This window comes from Symphodus melops (assembly GCF_947650265.1).
Source record: "Symphodus melops genome assembly, chromosome: 13".
NCBI classification, from domain to species: domain Eukaryota; kingdom Metazoa; phylum Chordata; class Actinopteri; order Labriformes; family Labridae; genus Symphodus; species Symphodus melops.
Genome location: NC_136703.1, coordinates 10,831,731 through 10,842,693, shown reverse-complemented (window position 1 = coordinate 10,842,693; position 10,963 = coordinate 10,831,731). Strand labels below are relative to the sequence as shown.

The 10,963-nt window shown below is 39.2% G+C and overlaps 1 protein-coding gene across 3 annotated transcripts; it reads right to left on the bottom strand.

The window, feature by feature from the left end:
• Positions 1-1,250: 1,250 nt before the first annotated feature.
• pdpn (podoplanin) lies at positions 1,251-9,790 on the bottom strand. 3 transcript variants are annotated; one of them, XM_079358860.1, is made up of 5 exons: positions 9,367-9,790; positions 4,939-5,328; positions 4,360-4,468; positions 3,927-3,969; positions 1,251-3,115 (listed from the first exon to the last, which is right to left on the bottom strand). In XM_079358860.1, the coding sequence occupies exons 1-5, from the start codon at positions 9,428-9,430 to the stop codon at positions 3,059-3,061; spliced, it is 663 nt and encodes a 220-aa protein (XP_079214986.1). In that variant the 5' UTR covers positions 9,431-9,790; the 3' UTR covers positions 1,251-3,058. The 3 variants fall into 3 exon arrangements, with proteins under 3 accessions (XP_079214986.1, XP_079214985.1, XP_079214987.1); XM_079358859.1 differs by having other exon boundaries at positions 3,921-3,969; positions 9,367-9,789; XM_079358861.1 differs by lacking the exon at positions 3,927-3,969 and having other exon boundaries at positions 9,367-9,786.
• Between the last annotated feature and the right edge of the window lie 1,173 nt (positions 9,791-10,963).

The window sequence follows — 10,963 nt, the reverse complement described above, 5'->3', positions numbered from 1 at the left end:
AGTCATGTTGGTATAGTAAGTGGGCGTGGCTAAATGACTTTGAAATTTTCAAAAAGGCCTCCCAATAGAGGTTTTTTTGTCCTACATGCATGAAGTTTTTATGCACATTAGGCATGTCAGGAGCTACATAAACCCCTCTTACACCCATAGTCAGAACCAAACAGGAAGTCCGCCATATTTTTTTTGAATGGCTCAAATTCGCAACACACCCCAACATGCACGGGGTGCTTCGGGCTCTCCATCACCGCTTGCGGTTTTAAATTAATCTGAAATGTATTTCTTGAGGTTATGTGATAAGTTCCTGTTAGTTACATCAAAAAAACGGTTGCTCTTATTTTGAAAGGAAAACAACAGGAAGTGAAAGGACCGAACTGTTAACGTGTTGAAAACGGTTACTGCTGCTGTGATTTGCTTCAAATAAGCACCCTACTGTTTTAGGCACTAATTCTTACTGTGTTTTTACTCAGTATGAATATAAAGAGAACTATTTAAAATAAAACACTTTGAAACATAAGTTTTAGAGCCAGACCATGTATCAACATGGGCAATGTTAAACTAGTGATTACTGTCTCTGATGTATCTCTTTGTGTTTTAATGATTTAGTGATTGATGCCCACCAAGGAAGTGACTCCATCCTGTAATAATTGTTCAGAATTTCTCCTTGCTAAAGGGGAGAGAGAGAGCTGCTGGGTATTAGCTTCAGCCATTGCCCATTGCCTCTCCGTCTGCCCTTCTCAAAAGACTCCATTGTTCTCAGTAGTCTGAGGCAAGAGAGTGAGCTAAAGGGAGCTTTCAAGCCCGCTGGTGGGGCAGAGGCTGGGGTCGTGGGCGTTGGGTTGCTGCCTTAAACCACACAGAGTAAATCAAGCAAGACACAGGGTATCTCTATGTGACTCACAACCTCCTGTTGGAGCACTGCCTCAACTTAACAGCAGAGTATGAAAAAGCCCACATCATGACATGAAAAAAGCACCCAACCGTCAAAGGGCTCAACCAACTCAATGGTTTAAGGCCATACATTTTTCCAGATTGGAAGCTTTTTGCCACCTATAAGAAGGAAGAAAGGAGGAGCATTTACACGAGCATTCATTGAACATGCCAGTCAAACACTTTTTTTTTTCTCTGTCTCAAGTCTGAATACGGTGGTGCTCAAGAAAGCTAACTTCCATGCTGACTGTGTTTATCTAATTAATAAGAAATGCTCAAATTAGAAGCTTTCTTATAATTCAGCGACACATTGGAGTGTTTTCAGTTTTATTTTTATTTAAACAGTATGAACATGAAACACTGTAATTAAATTAAAAGGTTTCAAACACATGGGACAGAACACATTAAAGTTGTAGAGCTGATCAAATGTGGCAAAGAAGAAGTAAGGCAAAACAAAACGTCGTTGCAAACATTTGCAGTGTCTAAGCCTATCCATTAAACATTACAACACTAACTCAGTGCCATATTAAACAAATCTGTAAAGCAAGCAGAGCTAGGATGACGCTTAATTAATTGTACACCCACTTAGCACATTATTTATACTTTAAATAATAACAAAAGGGGGCATTGCTGCCTTAAACTGCACAAAAACTAAGTGCAACTGTAAAATGTCATCCTCTGCACTCAATCTTGGCTTAACAAAGTATAAAGCCTGGATGCTGTTCTGGTAATCTAACTATCAACAAAATTACTATGAATTCATTGTAAGAGCAATGCTAATTCTATGTCTAATAACCACTGGCTATGAAAGACTTTAAAAGGAACAAGCTAGAAGTCAACAAAGCTGTTGTTGTTGTTTTTTTGGAATGGGTTGGTAGTTAAAAAATACTGTCAATTCACATTAATAATGCACTTTAAAAGTTAAAATCCTCCAACTACCTAGCGAATACCAGAAACAGTGGCACAAACCCCTCTGCTAAATTTCACAGATATGTATTAGGTTTTTATATGTTAGTGTTAAAGTGGGCAGAATGTCTCGTTACGCTTTTGTATGAGGGTGCCTTATTCCTGTTAGCCCCTTGCTAACAGAAATAATGAGTGTCAGAGTGTAATGTCAGAACAACTTCTGCATATGGTGCTTTATACATTTGGCAAACAAATGGTTCCTGTGAGAAAGGGTTTGTACTGATGCACAGGGGGGCTCTAAAGGTCTCATAGCTTTAATAATAGCCAACGGCTGCCTGTTTGTACTGTGTGTTTCATAGTATAATAAAGCTAGCCTTCACCAACAAATGAGAAAGTCTTTTGCTGTATGTAATGTAGTCCGCTTGCATTATTAATAAATCCTGTGGAATTTGTAACAGTCCCTCCTGCTTTGTTTCCTTCTCCCACAATCTTTTGTGTTTATTCAATTCAATTAAGACAGTTTTTTTTCCCTTTTTACAGGTCCTCTCAAACTTCCATGAAAATCAGAATTGGTAGCTCTTTAAGGGTTCACTCACACTGGGCCTAGTTGTATCATACTGCGCCAAAGCATAATTGCCCCCCTTTACATGTAAAGTCCACATTGCAGTCCCTTGCTTGTGCTTGTGCATCAGAATTGGTTCCAATATATAAAATAGAAGCAACTGTACCATGGTGAAGCACACATATTTCAACTGTGCCAAGGCCAAGGAAGCTTACCTGGATCACTCACACTTAACGAACTAGACTTATTGGGGGTCAAGAGTGCTTAGGCACAGTAAGGATTGCCTAGTGTGAGTACACTCAATAATAAGATTTTAGCCCTTGATGATGGGTAATACACTGATATTTCTCGCTCTCTGTCACCTTTTAAAATTGTTAATTTATCAAAATGCATTTGAAAAGCCTGATACTTTGTTATTACATCCTTGCTTTATATTCTGATGGATGTTTGGGAAGACAGAGTTTTTCATTTGAACAGAGGGGATAAAGGAGCTGACAGGTGAGGTGATGTTTGCTTATTTACCCCTCTTGTCTTACATACAATACATACATAATCACACAAGAGTTTTCCTTCCCCCTTTTTAGCAACAGCCCAGAGTCCTGGTTAGATGTGTCTAGTTCTGATATTGTGCTTGTTTTTTATGATCAGTCACAGGTCAGTAGTTCAGAATTTCCAGAACTTTGGGCGCTCTTGCTGCTTGGAAGACTTTTTCTTCAAGGGCTGTGGAGAAAACGAAGAAAAAAGAGTGAATAAAGAGTTCAATGGTGGTTGAAAAAGCATGAAAATTGTGTTAACAGTGGGAAGAATATGTGATGTGTTTTATTTCAAAGTTATCCATCTAGGTAATTAGTGTAATTTCATCTTTTATATTTTCTCTACTGTTGGAGGATGCGTCGGTTGTCACAAAATAATTCAATGGCGATAAAAAAAATCTTATTTTCAGACTAATTACAAGATGTAGGAAATGTCGAAAAATATACCAAAAAGGAACTACAAAGGTATAATATGAGGTGTATTTATACAAACCAAAAGGATATGTTTTAATGTAGAAAAGAGGAAATAAATATACCCATATCAAGTCATATCGAATTTAAAATAAAGTTGTACAGTAATCATTAAAGATATTATAGCGATACTTGTGAACATTTTAAAAAAAAATACCAAACTCATACTAACTCATTTGTCAGACAAAAAACCTTAAACAGAGTTGTTTGTGATGTTGCTTCACCTCTGACAAACATAGAGCCCTCTCTTTATGGGAAACTACTGACATTGTAGCAGTCAGCTTAATGAACATTTGCCAAAAATTCAGACACCCAGTCAATAAACACTTTTAAGGTCATGGTGGCCACTTGTCACTGTAAATACACAACTTTTCTAACATAGCCATGCGACTGAATGTCAGCGAAAGCATCAACACAATTTTTAAGGGGGGTGGGGGGGTTGTTACACGACTGTGAATTAGGATCAAGATAGGCAGATGTGTTAAAAAGATTAGCAGAAAGGTTGAAACTGAGAAATTTACAGAAACCAAAATGCTGTCTTTTTTTGCAGGTTTTTTGTTCTTCTGAGACCTGTGACAAAAGAAACATTCATCATTAAAAAGGTCTGCAACACATGACAGTATTCTCACAAGGGAGGCTTTTTTTTGTGGGAATATTGTCACTTTACCATAACCTCTGTTATTTTCATGCGGAAAAGTTAATATTTCAAACATGTTTAACCTGCAATCATTGTTTTAAAGTTTGTGTTTTGGATAGAGGTCATCTTATCACACTTAATAACTCTACCTCTTGTCACACAGATTACCTCTCCTATGTATCAGCCATCACATCACTCCCTGTGTTATTTCATCTCTAAATTTGTCAGTGATGACTCAAAGCTCAGGCTCTTTAACTATTTTTTTTAAGGAAGCAAGAAATGATGACTGAATGTGTATTTTGAAGTAGAGAAAAGGTACTTACGAGTATTTGCCCATCCTTCTCACCACAGCTACCACTACGGCGATGACGATGACCACTGCCAACAGAGCACCAATCACAATGCCGACTACTTGGCCAGAACTCAGGTCCTCTGTGGGACAGAATGTGTCAGTTTTTTAGACTGTGATTTTCTTTTGATCAAACTATTTGAATGTTTTATTAGACCAGTAAAAAAAACTTCTTTTTTTCTTTTTTTTTTTTTTTTGGGGGGGGGGGGGGGTAAATTATACTCTTAAATATAATATTATTAACATACATGTGACTTTTAAAAATATGTTAAGGGCAGTAGGTGATTGTGTAGTGGACAAGAAACATTTTACCCTCTTGTTTGCTTTTTAAATAAAGTTGAGTTGAGTTGAATTCATAGTTGTTACAGACTGTCTGACTGACTGATTGTTCTCAACAAAAAAGTACAATATGTATAGAACAAACTGCAACCTCCACTGTTAAAAAAGAAGGCCAATATGAAGGCTCAACAAACAGCAGTTCCTCAAGTGTCCCTACCTGGGACTTGCTCAAAAAAATAACAAGGAACCCCTACTACTCCCACTCATTTCTCACCATCGGGTTCCTCAACCAGCACTTCTTTATCCGTCTCTGCAGCTGCCGTCACCTCAAGAGTGATCTCTTCAGCCTCAGTGGGAGCTTCAGGAGCTGCAGGACTTTCTGTCTCTACAGCAGGCGCATCAGTGACGACAGGTTCTAGGGCGTCCGTAGCAGCAACAGTAGGGCTTTCTGTCTCAGCAATTTGCCCCTCTGTGATGGCAGGAGACGCCTCTGTTGCTTTAAGTGCTTCTGTTGCAACTTCGTCAGTGTCAAACATTGGTTCGGTTGCTGGAGGAGCAGTGACAACAGTGAGCTCTTCTTTTTGAGCCTCTGTAGGCTCAGGGGTGACTCCTGGTGCAGCATCAGAGATTGCAACCTCAGATTCTGTCGGGATCTCTGTGGGGCCTGAGAAGAGAGAGGACAGGTAAGGTTAGGTTCACATGCAAGTACAAACTGTTCCATCATTACGGAATGTAAGTTTACACAAATGGGTTTCCAGTCTGTGAGCATTTATAAATACACTCTCCAAGCAAATGGTTACCTTAACAGAATAAAGTGCAACTCCTCTGTCTTCCAGGCTCTACATTAGAGCACTGGCATGCCACATCCTCTGCCTCATTTCCTGTGAGGGAGCTATTTGCTACAACAGCCAAAGTGTTTGGAAAGCACATGAGTGCTTGTTAACTCTGTGACGGTACTCTATGCGCTGTCATTAAAGGGTGGGGCTGGAGATAAAAAAGAAGAACAGGATCAGGAACTTGCTCCTCTGTGAGGATTCTAGGCATGGCCTCTGTGACCTCTGTTGTGTTTTTCAATTGTTTTTATTTATTGATTCTAATGTGTAGGCTGCATGCAATTTCCCCCAGGGGACAAACAATCATATTATATTTTAAAACAATATCAATCTTCACTATTGTAAAACTTTTTAGCCAAACTTTTTGAATAATAGAATTAAGAGATAATGTTTTCTCAGAGCTGATAAAGATTGTGCAGTCAAATAGAGGTTTCCATTGTGTACAAAGACAAATATTTATCCATTGATCTTTCATTATAGCCTTGACTATATGTAGCAAGCTGGGTTCAATTTAATAATTTCCCTGCAAAATGCTGAGATTTATCCCCCTCTACACTCAACATCCTCCCAGCCATGACTAAGGGCTTAGAATAGACAGCACTGATTCAAAATCAAGGAGGTAGATTTCAGTGTGGCACTGAAATTATGGTCTACAGTTAAACACTGGGAAATCTTCCTATCTCGACAAACGTTATGCCTGGAGAGCTTCTTTTTTTTTTTTTTTTTTTTCTAATCTAATAGTCCGGGACATAATAATCTTTCTTAAAGTCACAGAAAATACTATACAGGAGTAAAAAGGAACCCTGAACAGTTGAATTTGTTAAACAACTGTAAATGTAATTTTAAAAAAACCCATTTGTTCTCACTACTGCAGAGCACTTAGGCCAGTTGTTGGTGATGATAAAATGGTCTGTACTTCACAGAGTATGGCTATGTATGCTATATGTGTAATTGCCCCCTAAACTTATTTTTAATTGTTTCATTATGTGCACAGTTATCACAATTAGCTTTGATTTCCCTTCCAACCATGCTTATGATCAGTTACATGAGAGAATTAAACAGTGGTCCTGCTCAATCCATATTCCTCTCCTTTTATTCTACTCGTCCACCTTCTTCTACATGACCCTGACACTCCCTAAGGAGAAGTTGGTTGCTGTCGAGTGTTTTGAGAGGGATTAATTTATGGAGAGAACATCCCAGAAGAAAGAAAGAAAGAAAGAAAGAAAGAAAGAAAGAAAGAAAGAAAGAAAGAAAGAAAGAAAGAAAGGGCAGAAGGGTTGAGCAAGAGCTTTAGGGGGAAGCTCTGATGAAGCAGTCTTTTAGCTATTTCAGTGTGTTAATGTACATGATATCATAAAACTCAGCTATGTCTTTGTCACCACTGATGCCTTCATTTGTCTGATGACAAACAAACACATTAAAACCTGGAATCTTTAGAGGCATTGCATGAAACTCAGCTCCATTCCCCCTTAAGCAAGTTAAAGCAGAGCAGAGTTGGAAGCAGTTCTTGTTTCTTTTTTACTCTTTCAATCCTAGACTGAGAAAGGTTTATGTAACTGTGGTGTCTGCCTTGTTATTCCAAATGCTTGGTGGAGAACTCAGGTCACTTTACTCACCATTACATAATTTAAAACCAGATGCTGTCTTGCATCTGTTTCAAAGTGGAGCATGAAAAAGCCTATCACTCTGCTATTCAACAACTGTTACCAAGTGCTAGTGAGTTATACTGCCTGTTATTGGTTGTATGTACATATATCCATCCCCATGTTGAATTGGCATCAAATGATTAATTTAAAAATGTTTCTTTTTTCTACTCTTTTTGCTTTATATTTTAAAATTTGATATATAAACAAAGGAAAAAAATAAATACAAACAAGTAGCAATGACAGCTCCTGTGAAGTTTCAGAGAGGGAGATGGGTGGTTCAAAAGGCAGGCAGGAATAAAATAATTTTAGGAGTATAGGTGAAATTATAAAGCTAAACACTGGGAGAATTAATTAGAGGCCTCCCATGCCAGGCATCACTCCTGCTTGGAATACAAAGGTTACAGAGGGTCACAGTGAAACACAGTCAGATGGTAGGCCTATACCAGGGAGCAGCAGCTTCCATACATTACGATCACAGTCAGCTGTCATATAGGCCCCTCAGTTGTGTGTAGCCTACGTCTGAGTGTGAAACAAAGAGACAGCCGCTAATACAGTCCTGTGTAGGAGGGTGAGGGCCCCTAAAGATAGTGTAAGGGAGTGTTCGAGTCCACCTTTGCAGGCAAGGAATGTTTTTGCAGTGCTAGAAGAGGCGAATGTGAGTGACATAGGCATCCAACTCCCACATCCTAAACACACACCCAGTTGTATAAGTGTTCCTTAGTCAGCAGCTTGACTTTGTTTTTTAACTTCCTCTTGCACCACAACTTAGCCTGAAAACACCTATGTACTAGAGATATGAATTATTGATGTTAGTACCCTCAGATTATATACACAGTATCAAACAAAAAAGAACAGTCTAAAGATCTTAGTAGCCAAAATATTGAGAATTATTTTTTTTCTCCATCTGGAAAACTATGACGAAATGTGTTTCTTTTTTTTCTGAAAAAAGTATTTAAAGTATTGCACAGTATTTAACTAAGTTCTATAAGTGGGCATGGACAAAGGCCATTGACCTCTCCCTGCTGAAGCCAGATGTGACTGGGATGTTATAAGAGCAGAAAGAAACACATAAAGCTCATTAAGACAGAGACCGGAAAGAAAAGGGAGGAGGTGGAGGGTGTTACAGGATACATGAGGTTTACTGTTACGTAAGCAGGCACAAGGATTCAAAAGACCCCATTTGTAGAAAGTATTTCCATTTTCATATCTGAAAAGGCGTAATTAAGATTCTATCTAAAAGTTTAAGAACTTATTTCAGAGTATACCTCCATGAAATTTAGACCGACACATCAATTGTAACCAGTAAGGTTGTAATATATAAATAGACAGTCCCTCTCTGCTCTCCCATGTGCTGCAACCCTGTCTCCCAGGGTCCAGACATATCAAGCTTGAAGGTGGCAGAGTTGTGGAAAGGTGGAGGACTGTTCAGAGATGAGGAGAAGAAGTGGAAAGTGGGAAGCAGAGGGGAATTTCAAGTGGTAAAGCCTGATACCCAACCAAAGATGGGTAAATGCCAAAGGGCAGCTGCACGTGCTAACAACATGTGGTTAAAAGAGGGTGGGGCGCCTCCTAAAGCTCATCACGTACTGGGTGTTCTCTGTCTTTTCGTCTCCTGCTCCTCTCTCATCCATATGACCACTCTTAAATATAGAGACTCTCTATTTATACACACAAGCAAAGTAGCTCTGCCCTAAGATCCCCCCCCCCCCCACACACACACACACCTTCTGCTTCAACTAGGCAAACACTGTTGGTCAAGGCACAGAAGAGAGCCAGAAAGAAAATAAGACATTGAAAACATATATAGAGAAACAAAACGAGGCAGGAGAGAGCAGATGCAAAGAGGAAATCAGAAATCAAAGCAGAACAAAGAAAGTAGTCCCAGTTGAGAAAGAACTGAGAGATCATGAGTAAAGAAAGAGAAGATATCAGGAGAGACAAAACATATTTTTTTAGTAGGCCTCCCTGTAGAAAAAACACATAAAAAAAACAATGTTTTATTTTGAAATTATATAGCTGAGAAACTCAATAACTTACTTAAATACAAAAATTCAAATAGATTGTATTTTACCTTCTAAAAAAGTAGAATCCACAAAGATATTGTTAAATCAGTAAGGAGTAAAGCAGACAAAGAGTGGTTTAGTGTGGGCATATGGAGGCAGAGGCAGAGAGGGGACACAGTGTGCTTAAAGCTGGATTGGTGATGGCAGAAAGTTCACTTACTTGCATGTGTGTAAGCACGGAAAGGGCCAACGAGGGCCAACAGGAGCAGCAGCTGAACATTCATGGTGGTGAAATCTTCTCTCCTTCAGTCACAACCTTTAGGGGAGTCCCACAGCGCAAACAGCAAGACACTGGAGCCCTTGCACACTCCAGACACACACCAAGCAGTCTTTTCGGGTGAGGGGGAAGGGTTAAGATTCCCAAAGCTAGAAGTCAACTATTAAAATAAACTCCTCAGGAGAAGTTTTTGTAAATCCTTTCAAACCAATGGAAATGAAGAAGTGCAGGGCCAAGACAGGCTGGTTGCTCTCACAGCAAGTAGTAAAAGAGTGTTGGAGGGATGTAAAGAGGATGAGAGAAATGTGGAGATCTGGCCAATTTGAGGAAGTGAGGGAGAGAGTAAGAGAGAGGGGGGGGGACTGGCATGCAGAAGGAGAGTAAGTGTGTGTGTGAGAAAGTAAGTTAGCTTACAGTGGAGGAGGGGTGCTGGTGCTGGTGGTGGACTGGGCGGGCTGAGGATCGAAGGGGCAGCTTGGGAGTAGGTTGTCTGAATCGTGGTGGTTAGGTGATTTCAGCCCTCGTGGTGCAGCTTTCTATATGATGCCCTCTTCTCTACCCCTCTCAACCAGCACTCCTGTTTGCAAACACAGCGATATCAGCAGCACACACACGAAAACACAGACTGGGAAACACTGATAAGTAGACTGTTGACTCGCCAGTATCGCGTGACAGACACAGCAAAATATAACTGGCAAGTTTATGCAATTAGAAAATTTAAGCAACCAGCTTTATATGAACGGATTGAGCCTTATGTATACAGATCTCTGAGCTGTTTGATTTATCCTCAATTACATAGGAGCCAAGACACTGTCTTAGATAAAGCACAGCGTCACAATACGTTATCCATCAAAATGATTGACAGTATTGATGCAATCAGTGAATAAACAATCAACTGTTTTAATATCTCAAATCATCCATCTTGTTCTTGCAAAGAAAGTAACAGTTGTTTATAAGAAAATAGGACCCTTAAATACAGTTAGAACATTGTGTTACTTTCACACAGTGAGAGCATGGGTGGTCTTCTGAGTTTGCAATTGAAGGCAAACAAACTGACACTTGGCACAAGACTGACACCTGTTGGACAACATGCCTGTAATGGAGAAGAAGTAAAGTTATCTCAGTTACCACACATATCCACGTTCGAGTAAGGTTTTTTCTACCTCATACATCTGATCTTGAAGGGGCAGTTTATAAATTAATCGTCAGTAACTTGTCTCCAGATTGGATTACTGTAATTCTCTTTTAGCAGTAAATCATACTTTTAGCAGTATGGTAAATCTCTAAAGACCCTTCAGCTACTCCAAAACGCTGCTGCTCATGTACTGACTAGAACTAGGAAAAAGGACCACATTACTTCTCATTGGCTTTCTTCACTGGCTCCCTATAAAATCTAGAATAGAATTTAAAATCATTCTTCTCACTTACAAAGCTCTAAATGGTTAGGCACCATCCTATCTTAAAGAGCATATTGCAGGTTAAAGACAAAACTTAATTAATCAAAGGAAAATACGTTAACAATACTGTTTTTAAAGAAATT